Source organism: Pristis pectinata, chromosome 3 (genome assembly GCF_009764475.1).
Source record: "Pristis pectinata isolate sPriPec2 chromosome 3, sPriPec2.1.pri, whole genome shotgun sequence".
Classification (NCBI taxonomy): domain Eukaryota; kingdom Metazoa; phylum Chordata; class Chondrichthyes; order Rhinopristiformes; family Pristidae; genus Pristis; species Pristis pectinata.
Genome location: NC_067407.1, coordinates 108,990,493 through 109,014,833, shown reverse-complemented (window position 1 = coordinate 109,014,833; position 24,341 = coordinate 108,990,493). Strand labels below are relative to the sequence as shown.

General features: G+C 40.7%; 1 protein-coding gene across 3 annotated transcripts in view; it reads right to left on the bottom strand.

Annotated features, from left to right (window-relative positions):
• Positions 1–23,766, bottom strand: part of kctd3 (potassium channel tetramerization domain containing 3) — a 71,497-nt gene extending 47,731 nt beyond the window's left edge. The window contains exons 1-3 of one of the 3 annotated variants that reach the window (XM_052012016.1): positions 23,683–23,766; positions 12,839–12,892; positions 6,658–6,703 (exon numbers count right to left, since the gene is read on the bottom strand). In XM_052012016.1, coding sequence (XP_051867976.1) covers positions 6,658–6,703; positions 12,839–12,867 — 75 coding nt within the window. In that variant the 5' untranslated portion in view covers positions 12,868–12,892; positions 23,683–23,766. Of the gene's footprint in view, positions 1–6,657; positions 6,704–12,838; positions 12,893–23,302; positions 23,643–23,682 lie in introns of those variants that run through there. The other 2 variants (XM_052012015.1, XM_052012017.1) reach the window with 2 other exon arrangements.
• Between the last annotated feature and the right edge of the window lie 575 nt (positions 23,767–24,341).

Here is a 24,341-nt window from a genome sequence, read left to right as displayed (position 1 = left end):
TGGTAGGTGCCTGGAATGGACTGCCAGGGGTAATGGTGGAAGCAGCCACGACAGTGGTATTTAAGAGGCATTTAGACAGACATATGAACACGAAGGGAATGGAGGGATATGGGTCATGTGCAGGCAGATAGGCTTAGTTTAATTTGGCATCAGGATTGAAACAGGTATCATGGGCCAAAGGGTTTGTTGCTGTGCCGTACTTTTCTATGTTCTATGTAAACAGAAGTACTTTCTCTAGCAAGTGAGTTGGCAATCAGAAGTCAAAAGATTTTTTTTTTTAAAAATTATCAAAACCAAACAGAAGATTAGATTTTCTTTTTTACACACAGGATTGCTAACATAGCAGCCAGAGCGATGGCAAGTATCCAATCAAGCTTTGGGATGATACTCTGCTGCCTAGGAAGAGATGTTGGAAATCACAGAACAAAGGGGCACAGTGAAGGAAGTTCATGTAATCAACACCTGGTCATTCTCAATTGAGAACATAGCTCAGACAGCTTTACAGTTCTGTGGACTATCTCATCGTAAACCTCCCACTGCGAGTTATCTGACAGACGGGATAAGCAGATGGGGGTATTTGGGACCTGACATCCTGTGCAAAAGGACATTTGGCAGATTACAAATCTCCAGTAAACACTCTGGTGATGTATGAAACAAATGGTTAAAATAATTGTAGGATGGCACCAACTGCGATTTGAAGTTAAGGAAACACATGCTCGTATGGATAAGGACTGGAATTATGGATGTGTAAAGGCCATAAAGAACTATGCAATGTTTGGGAGGTATGTGAAGTGTATAAAAAGTTGCCTTACAAGATGACCAGCAGCAGTGACTCCAGAGACCAACCTCTGAAGACAACCACCCTGAGTCAGGGACTCAGAAGAACTTGTCAAGATCAAACCCCAGCCTGGTTCATCAAGAGTGGGTAATATCTGAATACAAGTAATGGGTTTTGGAAGTTGTGAAAATAAACCAAAAAGAGTTGTGAAAGTAACTAAGAGAGTTGTGAAACTAAAAAGTTAAGTAAAAGTAAACTATGAAACTATGTGATGAATCTTTTGAATTGTTTGAATCAAATCGTGATTAAAGTATAGTTGTTAGGCAAAGACATTGTCTGATATGTTTTTATTGTGTGCTGTATTTAATTGGCAACACTAAGATCTGAAACACTACCCAATAGGCCAGTGGCATCGATTAAAAACTTCCAAAAGCTAATTGGGCATGTAGTTCAAAGTCAAGTTTATTGTCATATGCACAAGTGCAATTAAAAACTTACTTGCAGCAGCATCACAGGCACATAGCATCAGATACACAACATTCACAAGAAAAACAAATACAAATTATACACAATTATTACAAGAAAAAAAACAAATAGAACAAAGAAAAAACAATATTGAGGACAAATTTGCAAGATTATGGAAATGAAAAACTCTGGTGTGAGACTAAAGTGCACTGCTCCAAAGAATTGGCTCTCACACAACACATGAATGTCTTTCTCTGTGTTCTAAGATTCCATGAATACATTTCTTTCCTTGAATCACTTCCAAAAGATGAAGTTAAAACATGACCAGCAGATGGCATTAGTGGTCAGTCTTCTGACTTAATAGAATTCTGTTGCTATTCGCATCATTATAGAAATGTACTGTAATCTCCTGCCCACACCAAAACCAGAGTAGTGCTGCTGTCAAGGGGTACAGTTTTCACTGGAGGTTGCTACATTAAAAAACCTCATAACTTAGGCTTTACTTCCCCACTCTTTAAAAAGTACACTACTGATAACTAATTAATTTCTGAACTATAGGGCTGATATTGTTACCATTGCTTATCACAGTACATTATCCACTATCTGCACAACTAGAAGGTAATTAACACAAGACAGAATCAGCTTTGGCTCAGTTGATACAACTCTCACCCAAATCAGCCATTCCAAGTTCAAGTCCCACTTCAAAGGCTGCAGCATAGAAATACAGGCTGATAAGGGTACTGAAGGGAATGCTATACTGTCAGAAAGGCAGTGCTTAAGATAGCATGTTAAACCAGAGCTTGTCTGTTCTCTTTCACGTGAGCAATGAAAAATAAATCCATTGCATTATTTTAAAGAAAATGAGTGATCCCTGGTACCATGCCCAATACCAATCCTTCAACCACCACTTCCAAAAGCAAAGTTGCAGTCAGTTGGATGGCCTGAAGTGTGTCTACCTTAATGTGAGAAGTATCAGGAACAAGGGTGATGAACTTAAAGCATGGGTAAGTACATGGAACTACAACGTTGTGGCCATTACAGAGACTTGGCTGTCACAAGGCAGGAATGGCTGCTGGATATTCCAGGGTTCAGATGCTTCAAAATGGACAGGGACAGAGGCAAGAGAGGTGGGGGAGAGGCTTTGCTGATCAGGGACAGTGTCACAGCTGTAGAAAGGGAGGATGTCCTGAAGGGATCGTCTACTGAGTTAGTGTGGGTGGAAGTCAGAAACAGGAATGGAGTGATCACTCTGTTGGGAGTATTCTACAGATTTCCCCCCCCCTCCCCCCCCCAGCAGCAGAGACACTGAGGAGCAGATCAGGAGGCAGATTTTTTAGAAAGGTGCAAAAATAACAGGATTGTTGTCATGGGTGATTTCAACTTCCCTAATATTGATTGGCACCTCCTAGTGTAAAGGGGATAGATGGGGCAGAGTTTGTTCGGTGTGTTCAGGAAGGATTCCTGACAGTACATGGACAGGCTGACTAGTGACGCCATACTGGACCAGGTACTAAGCAATAAGTCTGATCAGGTTTCAGATCTCTTGATGGGAGAGCATTTTGGAGACAGTGACCATAACTCCTTGAACTTTACTGTACCCTTTGAGAGTGATAAGAGCAGATGATATGGGAAAGGGGGAGGGGGACTTACGATGCTATTAGACAGGAACTTGGGAGCGTAAATTGGGGACAGATGTTCTTGGGGAAGTGCACAATGGAAATGTGGAGGTTGCTTAGGGAGTACTTGCATGGAATTCTGGATAGGTTTGTCCCACTGAGGCAGGGTAAGGATGGTAGAGTGAAGGAACCATGGTTGATAAGAGACAAAATATCTTGTCAAACTTACCCAAGGTTTAGAAAGCAAGGTTCATACAGGGCTCTGGAGAGTTACAAGGTAGTCAGGAGGGAGCTTAAGAATGGATTTCGGAGAGCTAGAAGGGGGCATGAGAAGGCCGTGGCGAGTAGGATTAAGGAAAACCCCAAGGTGTTCTACACGTATGTGAAGAATAGGAGGATGACTAGAGTGAGGGTAGGACCGATCAGGGATAAAAGAAACATGTGCCTGGAGTTGGAAGAGGTAGGAGATGTACTTAATAAATACATTGCTTCAGTATTCACCAGTGAGAGAGACCTTGACATTTGTGAGGATGGCATACAACAGGCTGATACACTAGGGCATGTCAATGTGAGGAAAGATGTACTTAATAAATACATTGCTTCAGTATTCACCAGTGAGAGAGACCTTGACATTTGTGAGGATGGCATACAACAGGCTGATACACTAGGGCATGTCAATGTGAGGAAAGATGTGCTAGAACTTTTGAAAAACATTAGGATAGATAAGTCACCAGAGCCAGATGGGATATATCCAAGGTTATTATGAGAAGCGAGGGAAGAGATTGCTGCACCTTTGGCAATGATCTTTGCATCCTCACTGGCCACAGAAGTAGTGCCAGATGATTGGAGGGTGGCAAATGTTGTTCAAGAAAGGGAGTAGGGATAACACTGGGAATGACAGGTCAGTGAGTTACTGGAGAAGATTCTGAGAGACAGGATTTGAACATTTGGAAAAGAATAGGCTGATTAGGGACAGTTAGCATGGCTTTGTGAGGGGCAGGTTGTGCCTTATGAGCCTGATTGAGTTCTTTGAGGATGTGACAAAGCACACCGCTGAGCAGTGGATGTGGTGTACATGGATGTTAGTAAGGCATTTGGTAAGGTTTCTCATGGAAGACTCATTCAGAAAGTCAGGAGGCATGGGATCTAGGTAAACTTGGCTGGGTGGATTCAGAATTGGCTCACCCATAGAAGACAGATGGTGGTTGTAGATGGAGCGTATTCTGACTAGAGATTGGTGACCAGTGGTGTTCTGCAGGGATCTGTTCTGGGACCCCTGCTCTTTATGATTCTTATAAATGACTCAGATGAGGATGTGGAAGGGTGGATTAGTAAGTTTGCAGATGACACAAAGGTTGGTGGTGTTGTGGATAGCGTAGAAGGTTGCTGTAGGTTACAGCAGGACACTGATAGGATGCAGAGCTGGGCTGAGAAGTGGCACATGGAGATCAACCTGGAAAACTGAAGTGATGGACTTTGAAAGATCGAATTTGAAGGCAGAACACAAGGTTAACGGCAGGACTCTTAGCAATGAGGAGGAACGGAGGGATCTAGTGGTCCACGTCCACAGTTTCCTCAAGGTTGCCGCGCAGGTTGATAGGATTGTTAAGAAAGCATATGGTGTGTTGTCTTTCATTAGGCAGGGTATTGAGTTCAAGAGCCACGAGGTAATGTTGCAGCTCTATGAAACTCTGGGCAGACCACACTTGGAGTATTGTGTTCCGTTCTGGTCACTTCATTATAGGAAGGATGTGGAAGCTTTAGAGAGGCTGCAGAGGAGATTTATCAGGATGCTGCCTGGATTAGAGAGCACGTCTTATGAGGATATCTTGAGCGAGCTAGAGCTTTTCTCTTAGGAGCAAAGGAAGATGAGAGGTGACTTGATAAAGCTGTACAAGATGATAAAAGGCATAGATTAAGTTGACGGTCATAGACTTTTTCCCCAACATGAGGGGACAATTTTAAAAGGTAATTGCAGGAACGTATAAGGGATAAGGTTTTTTCTGTTACACAGAGAGTGGTGGGTGATGGAACACACTGCCTGCAGAGGTTGTGGGGGGAGATACATTAGGGACATTTAAAAGACTCTTAAGAGATAAGATATCTTTATTAGTCACAAGTACATCGAAACACACAGTGAAATGCATCTTTTGCGTAGTGTTCTGGGGGCAGCCTACAAGTGTCGCCACACCTCCGGCGCCAACATAGCATGCCCACAACTTCCTAACCCGTACGTCTTCGGAATGTGGAAGGAAACCGGAGCACCTGGAGGAAACCCACACAGACACTAGGAGAACGTACAAACTCCTTACGGACAGTGGCCGGAATTGAACCCGGGTTGCTGGCACTGTAAAGCATTACACTAACCACTACACTATCGTGCTCTTAGATAGACACATGAATGATAGAAAAATGGAGGGCCATGTCAGAGGGAAGGGTTAGATGGATCTTAGAGCAGGATAAAATGTCGGCACAACATAGTGGGCTGAAGGGCCTGTACTGTGCTGCAACGTTCTATGTTTAAAGAAACTAATTCTTATCACAATGCTTTGTCAAACCTTACTTTGCACAAATTAGCTGCCACATATTTTTACTTTACAACGGCAACTAAGCTGATTACTTTAGGACATCCTTAAATGGACATATTTATGCAAATCTCTTTTCTATTTTGAAAATTATTTAAGGCTTTCTTAACAGAACCATATTGGATCGAATCTCATATTAATTTAATTAAACTCAATAAAAAACACAACCATCAGTCAATCTGCATTTCCATGGAAGTCTTTTTCCTCAAGTTTCAGCTAGCCATTGAAGATATTTACCTTTATTCTGCTTTGATCCTAATGCACTGAAGCACCAGAATCACTTTCTCCCTTGATTTATATCATCAACCAACTTGGTTTTGAAGATCACAAGACAGATACAGACAACAAAGAACATTCAAACAATTGTAGCTCCTCTGTGCAGGTGGACATTTCCTCCAATCACAGAGTACCATTTTTTTTTAAATGATTCAGGATTTTAGCCTTCATAGTTCTATATTAATCATGCTCTGGGCCAAAATTACTTTCCATCATCAGGTGTAAATCATCTTCTTCTGCGTGGGTGAGAGAAGGATTCACAGCCATTAATTCATGTAACCTTTTATCGACACTTTCTGAACATCACCCAGTTTGAAACTGAAAAGTCAACATTTCAAGAAGCATTCCTCTTAACTCATTACTCTTATGCTGGAGATTAGTCAAGTACCTCTTCTGTAAACAGATTTGAATAGCTTTATGCTTTGCTGTCAAGAACTGGGAATAGTTCTGGAGGAGCGAACGGACCTTTACTAACTCAGACCTGCATTCTTTCACTTTGTTCATTGTTATTAGGCAAAGAATGGACATGATAGGCATCAAAGGCATTACAGGAAATACTTTTTTCCACCCCCATTTCATCTTTTGCTAGTTGACACAGTTATGATGCCATGACACCAACAACGAAAGAACTACTGGGAAGCACAGTTGCTCCTCATATAGCAAGAAAAAACTAGAATTCCATAGTGCCACAATTTACAAAATGCACACCAGGTGGAGAAAAAACAGCTCAGATCCACAGAACAACCTTCCATGAAAAATTAATACTGCATTAAAAACTCCTTTGCCAAACTGCACTGTAACACCCATGACTTTATACAAATTTTGAATTGGTGCAGAATAGAAATTTGTCCTTTGTAGCATGATTCTTCACAAGAAATAAGTAACAAATGAATTCTGCTTTCATAAAGTATAAAACACAAAATAATGGTCAGCTTACTGCTCCAGTTTCATCCCGTAGTGTTGAGATTCTCCCACTCAGCAAGCTGGAACAAAAAGAGTTGACGTGAGAATTAATTTGAAGGCCAGAGTTATCTCAAAGTTGAAAAGAAACTGTTCAACAGTTCTGAATAATATGAGTAAACATCACATATGACCTGCCCTTTGGAGGATTCAAATTAATATCCTGCCAAGCAGGATTTATTTTTTCATAAATATTCTGAAGAAATTATTAGTAAAACGATCCTATAAAAATTAAATATGGCAAATATTGGAAGTCTGAAGTTAATTATACTTCAAATTTAGGAACCTTTCATCTGGTTAAGGAAATTCTACAAAGCAAAACATTAGTTAATCTCTCTCAATATTTTTCACCTTCAATCACTTCCATTTTTTGTCCAGGGACCTTAAAAAAAATGGTTAGTACTTCTCTACAGATGGTGCCTGATCTGCTGAGGTTTTCAATTGTTTTTCTTTAATTTGCTAACAGCTGATTTAGTGACATTTATTTACATTTAAGCATATTTATTACAATTATTCCAATGATACAGCCGTATAATGCAAATGCATGATTATTAAATAATGATTCTTACCTTAATGAAAGAGTCACATCATACAGAATCAGTGTTTGCACATTATATGACAAGTGTAAGCACATTATGTTCATCAAAGACCCCACCAGAGCTTTACAAGAGGTATGGATACAAGTTTTTGAATTTGAACCTACTTATAATCAAAAAACTTTAGTAACTAATCAAATTAGCATTTAAACAATAGAATGAAAGACTAGGTGAAATGTGACACGACAAACCAGAAGAAAGTGACTGATTTAAAAAGAAGGGGAGGTGGTCTTGGGGGGAAATTTCAAACTTACTGTTCTTTAGTCACAAGGAATAACAGGAATAAAACCAACCCTGGTTAATCTCATTCCCATTGCTGATTAATGACAATTTTTAAAAGTAAGGACTAGTCTGTTCACAGGATCCAACAATATTCATATTTAAAATATTTATTAAAACTAGGATAGACCTTTCACTACTTTAGCTGGTGAATGCCTAAAAGTACGGTTATTGCAAATGGTTTCAGTTGGCCAATGATGGCAAGTTTTCTAGTTAACATAAATTAGGGGACTCTACAACATCACTAACTCCTTGCAATAAGATTCAGCCAGAGGTGAGGAATGCCTCAAAGTGACCATTTTAACAATTACTTCCTCCTCACAGGATAATTTTCTGCAATAACAGTTTATGTATAATTCAAAACTTCAAATCTATCTGCACAGTTAGCTAAGCAATATCCTGTAATTTTGAAAATGTAGTGGACGTTGAGCAAGGTTAGTATTGTTACATCAGTGAAGAATTCCTTGCTTTTGTTAGGAAGAATTCTGATAGAATGGTACTCCCTCATTGCTACCTTGGAGGGAATACATAATTTTGACCCAGTAACAATGAAAGGATAGAATATATTTCCAAGTCAGAGTGCTGCATAGTTTGATGGGAACATGGATGTCGTGTTGTTTCCATGCTTGTAACAGGCCATGTCCTTCTGGCTATCGGACCTTGGGAGATGTTACCAAAGAAGCCTTTAATAAATGCTCTATGTTAAAATCAAAGTACTTTAGTGATGGCACAAATTAAGCTTCTAGGTGGTGCAAAGAATGCCAATCCGCCTTTTCAGCCTTCAACTTCTTTCAGCTGATAACATCTTTTGTATCATTGAATCATTTTTGGTTCCTACCCTATCACAGACATTCCTATTAGTCTCTCCACCCCTCCTTTTTCTGCAACTTAAATATGCACATTTTATAGCTGTTCTTAATTCTGGAGAAAGAACATCAACCCACAACGTTAACTCCATTTCTCTCTCCACAGATAATGCCTAAACCACTGAGTTATCTGAGTATTTTGCATTTTTAATGCAGGCAGCTTTGCCCTGGATGGAAAAAGCGTTTTTGGAACAACGTGCACAAAGGCAAGTGGACAGCACACCATCATATTCTTGATGTATGCCTCGAGTGTCACAATAGCCACAGAATATGCTGTGTGTGACATACCCTTGGAGCAATAAGATCTATCATAAGAAGTCCAGTTAACGTTTTGGTCTGTAACTACATCCACGATGTAGTTGGATATTCAATGACGGCAATATCATTGTCAAGGGAAGGCAGTTTAACTGTCATGATGGCTATTACCATGTCTGAGTGTTATTTGTCATGTAACAATTCACATCTGAATATTGTTCAGGTTCTCTGCAGGAGATGCAGAATGCCTCAATATCCAAGGGGATGTGAACAGAACTAAAAATTAAGCATTCATTAATGAACATCCCTTCTTCTGACATTATGGAGGGAAATTAATGAAGCAGGTAAATATGGTTAGGGCTAGTACAGTGTCATGAGGGCCAAGATGACTGGCCTCCAACAACTACAACCAGCTCAGTTTGTGCTAGGTATGACTCAATCCCAGCTGCCTAACAAATACAATTTTACAAGGGCTTCTTAATGGCACCACTAATTAGATGTTGCTTTGATATTGAGGACAGTCACTCAAACTGCCTCTGGAATTAAGCTCTTCATATCGTATTTCAACCATAACTGTACTGAAGCATGATGTAGGCGCAGAGCCTCAAAATGAGTACAAGTAGATTATTGTTATGTGCAGCTTGTTGGCATCATCAGCGTTACCTTCCATCACCAATACCATAATTGACCAAATTTGATTTGCCCTGCTTTTCAGAGACAGGACAGGGCAATTTTCCACATTGTCGGTTAAATTACAGCTTTATAGCTCTACTGAACAGCTTGGCTAGAGATTTTGCTATTTCTGTAGCACATGAAACAACACTATTGTTGCAATATAAAAACAGAAAAGGCTGGAAATACTCAGCAGGTCAGGCTGCATAGAGTCATAGAGTCCAGAAACAGGCCCAACTGGTCCATGCCAACCAAGATTCCCATTTAAGCCAGTCCCATTTGCCCATATCCCTCTAAACCCTTCCTATCCATGTACCTGTTTCAAGTACCTTTTAAATGTTGTTAATATACCTGCCTCAACCACTTCCTCTGGCAGCTCATTCCATATACTGACCACCCTCTGGGTGAAAAACTTGCCCCTTTGGTTCCTATTAAATCTCTCCCCTCTCACCTAAACCCATGTCCTTTAGTTTTTGATTCCCCAACCCAAAGAAAAAGACTGTGCACATTCACCTATCTACACCCCCATATTTCTATAATATCACCCCTCACTCTCCTACATGCTAATGAATAAAGTCCCCACCTGCTCAAACTCTCACCATAACTCAGTCCCTCAAATCCCAGCAACATCCTTGTAAACCTCCTCTGCACTTTCCAGCTGAATGGCATCTTTCCTATAGCAAGGTGAACAAAACTGAACACAATATTCCAAATGTGACCTCACCAACATTTTGTACAACATTCCAACTTCTACACTCAATGCCCTCATTAATGGCCAGCATACCAAAAGTCTTCACCACCCAGTCTACCTCTGACGCCCCTTTCAGGGAACCACGCACTTGTACTTCTAGGACCGTCTGTTCTACAACACTCCTCAGGACCCTACCTTGATATAGATAACAAATAGCAATGGGCCCAGCACTAACCCCTGGGGAACACCACTAGTCATGGGCTTCCAATCAAAAAAAACAACCTTCCGCTATCACCCTCCGCTTCCTACCATCAAGCAAATTATGTATCCAATTAGCTGGTTCTCTCTGGATCCCATGTGATCTAACTTTCCATAGCAGCCATTCATGCAGAAGTCCATACTGTCTATGTCTACTACCCTGCCCTCATCGACCTTCTTGGTTACTCCTTCAAAAAAACAATCAAATTCAGGAGCCATGATCTCCCACACACAAAGCTATGCTGACTATCCCTAATTAACCCATTGTTCCAAATACAAGTACATCTTATCCCTCAGAATCACCTCCAGTAACTTACCTACCACAGATGTTAAGCTTACTAGTCTCCAGTCTGGTATTTTTCTTTGCAGCCCCTCTTGAATAAAGGCATGATGTTAACCACCCTCCAGTCTTCTGGCACTTCACCTGCCACTAACGATGATGCACTTATCTCAGCTAGGGCTCCAGCAATTTCTTCTCTAGCTTCCCACTGTGTTCTTGGATATACCCAATCAGGCCCCAGAGATCTATCCACCTTCATACATTAAGACATCCAGCACCTCCTCTGCTGTAATATGGACTATCCCCAAGACATTGCCATAAACTATCTCAAGTTCTGAAGTCATCATGTCTTTCTCCACAGTAAAAAAAAAATGGAGAAAAATTCATTGAGGACCTCACCCATCAGACACAGCTCCACACAAGGGTGTCCACTTTGGTCCTTGAGGGGCCCTAGTTACTCTTTTTGCCTTAATATAATTATAAAAGCATCTTATAAAAGAGAAAAAAGGTTAACATTTCAGGTCAAAGACCCTCTGTCAAAAATGAATACTCTTTGTACTAATCTGTTGCAGGTATATTAATGATAAGATCAAGATCATCCCATCATGTTGCCTCTCACCACTTGCAGCAAGCATAATCCAGCACCTTTTTTATGATGCATCAGCTTGCTAAGGAGTGATGTTACTGAGCTATTCTTGATGATGGATACTGAAGTCTCCCACCCAGAGTATATTCTATGCTCTTGCTGCTTCAATGTTTTGTTCCCAAATGCCATTTAACATGGAGTACCACCAATTTATTAACTTAAGGTGGCTATCAGTAGGTGATTTTCTTGCTCGTGTATGACTAGAAGCTTCATAGGCCTGCTGTCAATACTGGGAATCTTTGAGGGGTTCCATCCCAAATGTCATGACAAAGAAGGGATTTCATTAAAAGATGGCCAGTAATAGGCAGAATTGATGCTTCTGATAAAAGGTTGATGACCATTTCTCTCCCTACAGATATTGCTTTGACCTGGTATTTCAGCACCGTTTTTAGTTCTGATTTGAGAATCTAAAGGGTCTTGTTTTTCAATTAGCTTCTTAGTCCCAGCACTGCTTTGCTTTGTCTCTCGTTTTCATCACGTTTACAACTTGTTCAAACAGATCATGTGATTAACAAGTCTTCACCATCTTCTCTCGCCACCACTTGTGTCAATATAGTCTCCAATTTCTCACACATTCCTTTTGTCCTCTCCACTCTTCCCTGCAACTTAAAACATATTTGATTTCTAAAATTTCCTCAGTTAGAATTGAAAATTATCTACCTGAAGCAATAAACTTCATTTCTCTTTCCACATACACCATCTGACCTGTTGAGTCATTCTGGTGTTCTATGTTTTTCTTTAGGGGAAATGGCAAGACAACCAAGACCCAAACTCAGTAATGGTAATTTTCAGTCCAGAAAGCAAGAGGAAAGATGAGATACTATTCCTGAAATTTATAATTTCAAGGCCATTGATCAATTTAACTTGCACATATGGCTGAAAAATATACAAACAAACATCACTAAATTATGTTTCACTTCAAGTTATTTACCATCTCGAGAAAAATACATCTATGCTACTTTAAATAAATTGGCCAGATTAATGAACAAAAAACAACTTTGATCATGGTAAGAGCAACAAATAACCTGATATAATATCTTCATGATCTTTGGAATACCATTCAAATTTTTATTATTTTAAATATGTTAAAAACATTGTTTCTTTCATGAATAATGCACATTTGGGGCCATTTCTGACTGCTGCATGGACAACGTGGCTTCTCAGAGAATAGCCAAGACAAAGTTTCTCAAACCAAATAAATACTCATGTGGTCATGGAAGTGATCCACTCTACAGACATTCATGGTACCTTTAATAACATTGCAGAAGCTAATATACGTGTCAATCTCCATTTCTGGATTTGAGCAATTTTTGATTCAATCCAATCTAATGGAGGTCTTGTAATATGCATCTGCATCATCTGACAGTTCTGTGTGGTCACTTCTAAAGACTTGGATCAGTCCAAGAGGATCCAGAAAAAAACAAATTGCACTGATTTTCTGTCTCTTAAAATATTGATAAACTAGAATACTTTCCTAAAATACACTGACAATACCGATTTTATTCTTCCAATTGTGTTACAGTTTTGAGGGGTACCATTTCAAATTACAAACCTATTCTACAAACATTTTCAAAAGATCAAACAATAGAACCAGCATTTTAAGTTCCACTCTTACCTGGAGAAAAAGGAGTCTGGAATCCACATTAGTGTTTGCCTGGAGGTACTGAACCTACAACCACAAAAAACACAATTTTTTTTTACTATGACAAAGTTAAGACATTACATTATGAACAAAACAGCAAATAGCTTTTTGAATTCCTCATAACAAACTATACAGATTTTTAAATAAAAACTGAAATTTCTACTAGACAAATAATTTAAATTTGGAACCGTCTTGTGGACATACTTCTCAATTTTAGTCTCCCTCAAATCAAAGAAACTTTGTAGGAAAGATTCTGGCTTGTTCAGGCCTTTCGCGATAAGATCCTTCATTAGCTTACTACTACTGAAATATTTATGCACTATTGAAGTGAGATTACTTTTCAATAGTCACAAATTGTACCGGGTGGGGAGAAAAACATAATGTTTCAGTAATAAAAACAGAAAATGCTGCAGCATCAATGGGGGGACAGAGAGTCAACATTTCAGCTCAAAGACCCTGCATCGGAATGAGAAGAGTGAAAAGAGTATGCTTTAAGTTGTGGAGAATGGAAGGGTGGAGAAAACAAAGAATGTAAATTAAAGATGTCAAGGTAACAATTACTTTAAAAAAAAATGGCATTTAGAACAGAAAAGAAAAGTAAAATTTAAGCAGTGGTGCCTCCATGTTTGTGGAAAGTAAAAGGATAGTTACCCGAAATTGTTAAATTCAATATTAAGCCCAGATGGCTACAACTTATCCAAAGAGAAGATGAGCTTACATTGGATCAATGTAGGAGGCTGAACATCAAGGGGTTAGAGTGAAGGAGAAAAACATGCAACACGTGACTGCAAGGTTAGGGTCATTCTTATGGAGTGAATGGAGGCATTCAGCAAAGTGTCACCCAATCTGCACTGTAGAGGAGACCATATTATGAACACTGAATGCAATAAACAAGAGCATCAAAAGTATGGGAACACCACCGCCTGGAAGCTGCCCTCTTAGCCACATGCCACCCTAACTTGGAAATACATTGCTGTTCCTTTACTGCCACTGGGTAAAAATCCTAGAACTCTAGCAGTGTGGGTATACCCAGACTTCAAAGACTGTGGTGGTTCAAGAAGGCAGCTCACCACCACCTTCTCAACAGCAAATAGGAATTAAACGCTGGCTCAGCCTGCGAAGCCCACAACTCTTGAATTATTATGTATGCTAATAAAAAACAAAATCAGAAATGCAAGTTACCGCTGCTTCACATGGAAGGATTGTTGGGTCCCTGCATGGTGTGAAGGGAAACGTTAGAAGGGCAGGTGGTACATCTCCTACAGTTACACGGGAAAACACCATGCGAAGGTGGACATAGAAGAGTGGGGCAAGGACGTACAGAGGAAATGATCCCTTTTGAATGCTGAAAGGCACGAGAGGCTCCCTTCTCTACAACTTAAAACATGCTTGTTTTCTCACTTTTCCAATTCCGATGACACAAATTGTTGACTCTACCAGTGATGCAGCTTCATCTGCTGAATGGTTCCAGGATTTTCTCTGTTTCCGACTTCCAACATCTGCAGTCGTTTCTCTGACATTTTAGTAGTTTAGTCCGCAAGAGTCATGCAGCACAGAAATGGGCCCTTCAGCCTATCGCATCCATGCCGACCTTTTTGCCCATCCACACTAATCCCATTTGCCCACATTAGGTCCACATTATTCTATGCCTTGCCTATTCTAGTACCTGATTCCACCAGCTCCCTGACAGCAAGTTCTAGATATCAACCATTCTGTGTCAAAGACTTTCCCCTCCACAACCCTTTGAATACTCTTTCCTTTCACCTTAACCTATGCCCGCTTGTTTTTGATACCTTGACCATAGGAAAAAGATTCTGACCATCTACCTTGTCCATGCCACTCATCATTTTATAAAACTCCATCAGGTCCCTCTTTCACTCCAAGGAAAGCAAGCCCCAGCCATTCAGTCTTCAATCCAGGCAATATCCTGGTGAATCTCCTCTGTGCTCTCCTCAGCATAATCACATCCATCCTATAGTGTGGTGACCAGAAGTGCACACAATACACCAAGTGCAGTCTAACCAGCATTTTTTAAAGTCGTAACAAACTCCCAACTTTTGTATTCTATGCCCAAACTATGAAGGCAAGCATGGCACATGCGTTCTTTACCACCCATGCTGCCACTTTCAGGGAACTATGGACTTGAACGTGAAGGTCCCTCTATTTATCAGCATCCCTTACTGCGCATTTTCTGTACATGTCCTACCTTTATTTAACTTCCCAAAATGCACCACCTCATATTTGTCAGGATTAAAGTCCATCTGCCAACACTCTGCCCAACTTTCCATCTGATCTATATCCTGCTCTAACTTTAGACAATCTTCCTCACTATCCAGAATATCACCAATTTTCATGTCAACCACAAACTTATCAACCATATCTCCTACATTCACATGCTCGTCATTACTATATATTACAAAAAAAGATTCCAGCACCGAAGTCTGTGGTACACCATTGGTCGCAGACTTCCAATCAGCAAAGTGTCCTTCCACCACCTGCCCTCTGCTTCCTATCACCAAGCCAATTCTCGATCTAATTAACCAGTTTGCCATAGATCCAATGTGCTTTAACTTTCCGGATCAGCCTAGCAGGCAAGACCTTATCAAAGGTCTTATTAAGGTCTATACAGACAACATCTACTGTTCTGCCTTCACCAATTTTCTAAGTAACCTCCTCAAAAAAACTTAATCAAATTAGTGAGAAAGAATTTTCCATGAACAAAGTCATGCTGACTATCTTTGATCAGCCCCTGACTTTTCAAATGTACATAAATCCCATCCCTTAGAACTTTCTCCAATAATTTCCCCACAATTAACACAGGCTCGCCAGCCTGTAGTTACCTGGCTTATCCCTGCTGCTCTTCTTAAATAAAGGAATAACATAAGATACACTCCAGTCTTCTGGTACCTCACCTGTGACCAAAGGCGCAAAGATCTCTGTCAGGGCTCGAACCATCATCTCCCTTGCTTCCCATCTAGCCCTGGGGATTTATCAACCCATATGCATTCCACGACATCTAGCACCTCCACCTTCTTCATATTGACATACTCCCGACAATCAATATACCCCCTCCATGATCTCACTATCTTTTCTCTCCTTCTCCTTAGTGACTACAGATAAGTAGTATTTATTTAGGACTTCGCCCACATTCCCTGATTCCACACATTGCCCCTCTTGTCCCCAAGGGGTCACACTCTTTCACTGGCTCCCCTTTTCGCCTCCTAATTTCATTCCTTAGTTCTTTCCTACACACCCTCCACATTCCTCAAGAGATTCCCTCAATTCTCGTTGCCTGTACCCATCATATGCTTCCTTTTTTTCCCTGATCAAACCTTCAATATTCTTTGTGACCCAAGGTTCTCTAATCTTGTCATCTGTGCCTTTCCCCCCTTACTGTAAAATGCTGGACCTGATCTCCCCCGGCTCTCTTTTAAAGGACTCCCACATGTTCTTAGTGTTTTACCCACAAGCAAATGCTCCCAATCCACCTTCACCAGGTCCTCTGATACGCTATTAAAATCAGCCCACTTCCGCCCCCCGCCCCCCCAAATTTAGGGTCTTGACTTGAGGATCAACCTAATCTCTTTGCATAACTATCTCAAAACTTGGAGAATTATGGTTACTGTTCCCAAAAAGTTCCCATTAACATTTCCGTCACCTGCCCAGTTTCATTTCCCAGGATATTTCAAGTACTGCTCCTTCTTTGGTAAGGCTCTCTACATATCCTCTCAAAAACTCTCTTGGACTCATTCAACTAAATCCACCCCATCCAAGCCCTTTGCACTGAGGTAATCCCAGTCAATATTGGGAAAGTTAAAATCCCCCATCACTATAACCTTATTGCTTTTGCACCTTTTTGCAATTTACTTACATATCTGTTTCCCTATTTCCTGCTGACTATTGGGAGACCTACAGAATAACTCCAGCAAAGTGATTGTTCCTCTTATTCCCAAGTTCTATCCTTATGGCCTTATTGAACATTCCCTCCAGGATATCCTCTCTAAGTACTACTATGTTTTTCTTCCTTGTCAGATGTGCAACACCCCCTCCTCTTCTGCACCCCCATCTGTCAAGTCTGAAACTTCTATACCCCAGAACATTAACCTGTCAGTCCTGTCCTTCCCTCCACTGTATTTCCACAATTGCAATAATATCAATTCCAATTGCTGATCCGTGCTCTTAAACTCATTTGACTTACCTGTGATGCTCCTTGCATTAGAGTAAATGCAGTTGAGCCTGCCAGTCCTCCCATGCTCCCTAATCTGCCTCTGTCTGCTCTGCCCACTGGACTTGCTTGATTTATCCCCTAGGAGTTAATCTTCCAACCCACTGCACTGTTGCTACATTCCCACACCTCTGTATTTTATAATAAAATTGATGCAAAATGTCAAAAATATTACTGATGACCATAACACTATGTGTATACTATAAAATATCATGAAATGAACCAATGTTATAAAATATGATATCTGCAGACTATAGGAAACCCATGGAGAGGAAGGTGGGATAATAGTTTCTGTGAAGTAAAATGAGACTTCAACTTAACAATATCTTCATGTTTTTCAATTAACATTTTACTAGATTGGACATGTTTTGACTTTTAAACAGAATTTCAACAATCCTGTTCTGCAGTATAATGGTTATATGCATTGCTTACCACTGATACAAAAGTTAATGTTAATGGAAAAGTAGTACAAAGATTGATAATCATCCAAAGCAACTTAGATGAAGGAAGTAATCTTACTACCCATCTCAAACTAATTAGCTTCAATATTTTCAAATTACTTTGGTAGCAACAGTCTCTCCTTCTCTGAGCCACAGAGCTCCACTTCCCCAAGTGGGTAATGGCAAACAGTCAACAATACAAGTAGGATGTAGCAAGCAAGCATTACATTTGGCAGAAAAGCATTTCTACAACATTCTGGAATGATTTAGCAGCTGTACAAAACTCTCAGTAGACAATTCTTGGGTTGCAGATAATTCCTAAGCCACAGATGCCCTCATTCAAACTCCCAGCTCAAGAAGACATGTGTCATTATCGGACATAATAGAAAAGGAATGGCAGGGAAGGTTTACTGGATGAATAAATATCCCAGTTTAAAGTTTTATTCAGACATGGGAAGGAACTGAGAAGAGTATCCAAATTGTTCAATGTTGCTTGGATTACAAATAGAAAAGGATTCACAGATCCTTTTAAAGGTAGTTCACACTACAAATTTTGGATACAAATCATAATCTTATTTTGACTCTCAGGTCTTTGAATTAGTTGATGATTTGCAGGTCTCTTTCTTAATTGCAGTTGGAGAAGAAACTGCCTTTTAAATTGGTTTACTGTTTTGTCTCTAATAACAGAGATATCAGTGGGGAGGAAAGGCCAAGTAAGCCCCATTGATCAAGACAGGATAAAAGTACAGGGGCTCCTCGGGAGACAAATGATCTAACTTAAGGAAATCTGACTTTGCTCAAATTTTCCCATACATTTTTAAAGCATTTTTCAAGCCAGTAATAACGATGTTGTGGCATTCGTTAATGACTGGATACAGTATATATTCCATTAGTTTAATTAGGGGTAGCGTTCAGGTGATTATTGAATGAAATGAAAGAATAGTTTATAAATAGATACGAGTTACTATAGAAAACAGATGTTTCTGACTTAAGGAGAAATTGGCTTCCAGAACTTCCCAGGAACAGAATCCTATGTAGCCCAGCAACTGCCTGTAGCTTGTATTCCCAGTATGCCTGCATGATCTTGTAAAGGTGAACAACTACTACAAAGAAAGGTTAAATTTACAACTAAGCTCCAAAAGTTATACCTGGACTATGGGAGAGAAAATAAAACGTAATTGATAAATATCAAACTATCTTCAAAAAAAAAGCTTTTGAGAGCTCAAGGACGTGACATTGAATTGTACACTCTTAGCTCAGCATGTTTCAATGTTCCTGAATTATTTTATATTTCCTACAACACAGAAGGGAAGTTATGCTAGTTCTCAGAACATTTCTATCAGTCTCATTACCCCACTTATTTTCCCGGTATTCTCGCTCACATGTTCATCAACTCCCAGTTCTCCTCTCATCCACCCATTAGGAGTATCTACAGTAGTCAACCAACTTACCAACCTGCACGTATTTGGGTGTTGAAGGAAATCAGAGCACCCGAAGGAAACCCATGTGGTCACAGGTAGAACTTGTAAATTCTACACAGACAGCACCTGAGGAAAGGATTGAACCCAGGCCACTAGAGCTGTGCAAAACCAGCTCCAACTACTGTATCACAATACTGCCCACTTAATTATTGAAATTCCCTTATTAAAATGATGGGATCAGAACTCCATTTGATGGATCTACAGTCCAGAATGCTAAATTGTTTTCAAGTAACCTAATTATGCTACTAAACCCTATATTTAAGGAAGGGTTACAACTTTTTTTCTATTCTCCATTTCCTCTCCCCAGAATCGTGTGTAATTGGGGAAGCTCCATTAAAGAGAGACACAAGAGACTGCAGATACTGGAATCTAGAGCAGCAAACAACCTGCTGGAGGAACTTAGAGGGTCGAACAGCATTCATTGGGGGGGGGGGGGGGGGGGGGGGGGAGAGAAGAAGGAGGTGGTGGGAATTGATGATGATACAATGTCTCAAACTAAAACATCAACAATTAACACCCCCCCCCCCCCCCAAGATGCGGCTCCACCTGCTGAGTTCCCCCAGTAGATAGCTCAAAATGCTATTAAAGGTTGGACTTGCCAGCAACACTAACGTTGCCAACAATTTTATATTGTAAGGGACATCCCATCTCCAAAAAATGTTTGTTCCATATGAAATATATACAGAATGCTAATTTTCCTATAAAACCAAGACAGGCCATGGGGAGGAAATCAAGAATCTCTAGGATAACCACAACTTCTCAAAAGGACCAATCAATAAGATGGTAAACCAGGGTCCCCTGATGACCTGGAGGAGCTGCAGCTGAAATCTTCGAGTAAGGATTCTACTCCCACTGCTATCTACCAAGTCTTCAAGGTCCAGCCAATGTCAGGCCTGTTCAAGGAGGACCATCCTGGGCCTGGACTGTTCAAAAGATCACTTTTAAAAGAGCTGATGGCTTATAAGATTTTTTGAATCACCATACATACTCCAACCAATGCAGAGTCCATGCCAGAACATTGACCATTTCTTTGCCTCCAGTAGCTTGTTTTCTTGTACCAGATTTTATTCTCGTTAGAGACAAAGATGCATACAAGAACTCGAGAGATTCTAAGATAAAACTGCTGCTGAGTGTTTTTGAGGGTGGACAAGGAAGCAATGCGCCCAGCTTCCTAGCTTAAGTGAATGGAAAATAGTTGCCTTCTGAGATTAATGAGTAGCTAGCTTTCTGAACATAAAATACTTAACATTTATGTACTTTTTCTGAATGATATGGCGTTTTGCCTTATGAGCTCAATGGCTAGATTTCAGGAGCAGGTAACTGGCAAAATTTCTTTTGTCTTTTAGTTATTTAATTTTATACAACACCCATGAATACAACAGACACCTTGGCCCATTGAGTGCTGGTTGTGGCCTCACCCACAAGTCCATTATTGTTGGAATATAATCTTCGCAAGCCAAGCAATGCCCACAAACCATAAATTATAAAATAATATTCAACAGCCAAAATTGTTTAAAAATTTAAAGACCACAGGTTTATAAGTCACCAATTATAACGTATACAGAATGACATTTTTCCTATTGTTCCTTTTCAACTTTGTTAATAAATTACAACTAAGAATGTTATTTTAACTGCTGGATTGCCAAGAAGTACAAAGAATTATGTTATCATTTGGCTGTCAAATTACCTTTTTATATGCAAAATGCAAGATTCCGAATTATAGCGGTCACTATTGCAATAACTGTAGAATTTTTCTTAAGCGTAAACTGGTTTCAGATGTAGTGACTTATTTTCCTTTAATCCCTTAAACCACTGTTTAAAAAAATCATTTATCCTTTTAAGTTTAAAACTATGCATTTTTCTCCGAGTACTAAACTGCAGTCTTTAATTGGTTGAAAAAAAAATCAGACTTCTTGGCCAGTTATCTCCCACCTACGAAGACTAAACATTGAAGTTTTTACATTCTTACATCTATGAGGCAGCGATAACTCACTAGCTCATGTCCAGAAATACCATTGGCTGCAAGATACTGGTACAGCAATCCTTTGGGAACTAGCTGTACCATGAACAAATAATGTCCATTTAATAAAAGGTTTCTTCTCACAATTTAAGATACATGTTATAAGCCCAGGGATATATGTATTTTAGCTCAGTGACACCTCATGGATTTAAGAATATAACAGTTTAAAAACTTATCAAAAAATTCTTCTGAACATTACAGAAAGGAGCAGACTTTATTCAGGGAGTTCACAGTAATTATTGCTTCAAGCCTTTCCAACATGCCAGCACATTATGCATTAATTTGCAGCACAATATGGTTCATTCTACTAGGGTCAGTTCAATTTCTGAATGTGCAGTCATGTTGACTGGCTGATAAAGCCAGCATTATATAAATAACACAGCTGTTGTAATGAAAAACATATAATGCTTTCTGGAATATTCCATTAAAAACAACTTTTTTTATGGTTATGCTCGATGTGAGGGAACCTAGTATCAGATTGAACTCTTCCAATTTGAAGTGTCCAGCACTATCAAACACTAAGGGTGAAGACTGCATGGCTAGCGAATCTGTAAAGTTCTTTCTACTTTTACTCCAACATACCTCAACAATGCCACAAATACACTGAATTTCTTCAGCTGCATTTTCTGCTGTATCAATGACATTTTCCTTCATTTTGCATATCAAACATCCTCCAGCTTCCAAACAAGGAGAACATTAGTGTCTAATTAATAACAGCTGTACCCACTGGCCTAGACCCATGATCAGCTGGACTGAGACTGCCAAGCTCATTTCACATAGAACTCAAAGCCTACTGACCCAGGAGACTTTGATCTCATTAGTCAGGCCTGGCTTTAAAATGTGTGTCAGGGTGAAATCTTCCTGTCTCAACCACTGCGCAAACCAGCTCCTGGAAATGATTCTTTTTTTCAATATTTAATCACCAATATTTTAGTATCACCGTACCTCCACTTACAACAGCACTCTCCATACGTGGACCATGGTATGGATTACCAACTGTGCTGTCATGGCTATAATCAGCTATAATCTACCCACTTTAGACTGTTTCTCCAGCCTAACAGAAATATTTTTGTATAATGCAATATTAGTACTTGCAATTGCTCATCTCCTCAAACAAGGTTGACTTGCATCAAATAAATACAACTAGCTCCAACACACAACAGGTTCCTTGAGGGATAGAGCAATCAGAACAATGAACCAAGGGAGTTACAATTGTTTACTGCATCTCCCAGGTTTACTATCAACCACAGTTATGGAAAATTTTGTTTCAGTCGTTAATTACAAGGTACTTTATTTAGAAAGCAACACAGCACTGAAAACTGACACACCCTGCCAGTGACTACTTTTGACACTCTCTCCAGCTGTTTCCTGCTTCTTTTAATTATGCCCATCTACAATAGATGTAGAAAGACATACAAACCCAAGTTGTATCAAAGCTTGGTTGAAATTGCATTAACATTAGCTGAATTTCTCCCCTTCCAAAAGGGGATTTATTTCTCCAAAGAGTTCAGTTTTGTTTGCTGCAAGCATTCCATAAAGCAGCACTGCTTCTTTACAGTCATATATTAAATTTGTTTATATGGTATTCTCCGCACCCTCTGGACTCAATGGAATGAAAGGATATGGAGAACCATCACGGCCAGTTATGACTTAAATGGAGAAACAGACTTACGGTCAAGTCCCATTATTTACGTTTTTAAATGCCCCTTTCAGGATGTTCAAAGCATTTTACATCTACTTTAATGCTGCAAATATCGGAAGTTGCGCAACAAGCTCCCGCAAGGCGATAACAGCCTGATGACCTCTCTTTACTTCAGTAATGTTAGTTGGGAGATAAATAATGACCAGGAAATATCTTCAGTGTTTTCAAAACAATTCCATGAAATTGTACTTTTACACCCACTTGAGAAAGCAAAGCCTCAGGAAGACGGCATCCCTGATCCTGCAGCACTCCTTACGCTAGCCTAGGTTTTGGGTGGGGGTAAAAACTGGGCTGGGGTGTGTCAGAAGCGAAGGTGCCAAGACCTGTGCCACAGCTGGCACTGTTTGCTGAGCTCCCTTGGGGGGAAATCAGAGTACTAACGGGCTCATTAAGAGATTCGAGGATGGAGAGGATCAATCAGGGAGTCCCACCCGAGTGAGGAACGTTAGTTACAGAGTGCCTCGTCCCTGGCCCGAATTCCAGCCAACCCCTCCCCACCCAGCGCAGCCTGGGGCTGCCCTGCTCCACTCGCCCGGTGCCGGGCCAGGCCAGGCCGCCCCCTTCCTTACCTGGTGCCGCCCACGTTGAGCTGGATGATCTCTCCGGCCGCTGCCGCCGCAAAGTTGCCGCAGTTCCCTGCCATTTTCGCTTCCCCCCCTCCCCCCCCCCGGACCGCTCCGCTGAGCCGAGCCCTACCTCGGGTCACACCGCTCCCGCCCGGTTTCTGCTCTACATCGCGGTCTCCCCCCCCCCCTCAGGAGTCCGAGTCACTGGCAGAGGCCCGGGCCCAGCCGCAGGCGCTCGGCTCCGCTCGGCCTCTGTCCGCCGCCCGCCGCAGCGACGTCACGGCGCCCCGCCCGCTCCAACAGACACACTGCGCGTCTGCTCAGCCCTCCCCTCGCCAGCTCCGCACTTCTCCCAGCCTGCTATTCATTTAAAGCCAAGATACCTTCACTAGTCACATGTACATCGAAATGCATCGTTTGCATAGAGTGTTCTGGGGGCAGCACACAAGTGCAACCACGCTTCCGGCGCCAACATAGCATGCCCACAACTTCCTAACCCTTACGTCTTTGGAAGGTGGGAGGAAACCCTCGCAGACACAGGGAGAATGTACAGACTCCTTATGGGTGGTGGCCAAAATTGAACATGGGTTGCTGGTGCTGTAATAGTGTTATGCTAACCGCTACATTACCATGCCTGCCTATAGCAGATAAATTAAATATTTTGGGTCCGTCTTCATGAAAGTAGATGCAAGATGTCCAGGAAATTGGTATTGGTTTATTATTGTCACTTGTACAGTGAAAAACTTGTCTTGCATTTCATTTGTACAGATCGATTCATTACACAGTGCATTGAGGTAGTACAGGGTATGGTGTCACAGCTACAGGGAAGTGCATTGCAAGTAGACAATAAGATGCAAGATCATAACAAGGTAAATTGTGAGGTCAAGAGTCATATAAGGTCGATACCGTTCAATAGTCTTATCACAATGGGATAAAAGCTGTCCTTGAGCCTGGTGGTATGTACCCTCAGGCTCCTGTATCTTCTGCCTCATGGGAGAGGGGAGGAGAGAGAATGACCTGGGTGGTTGGGGTCTTTGATTAT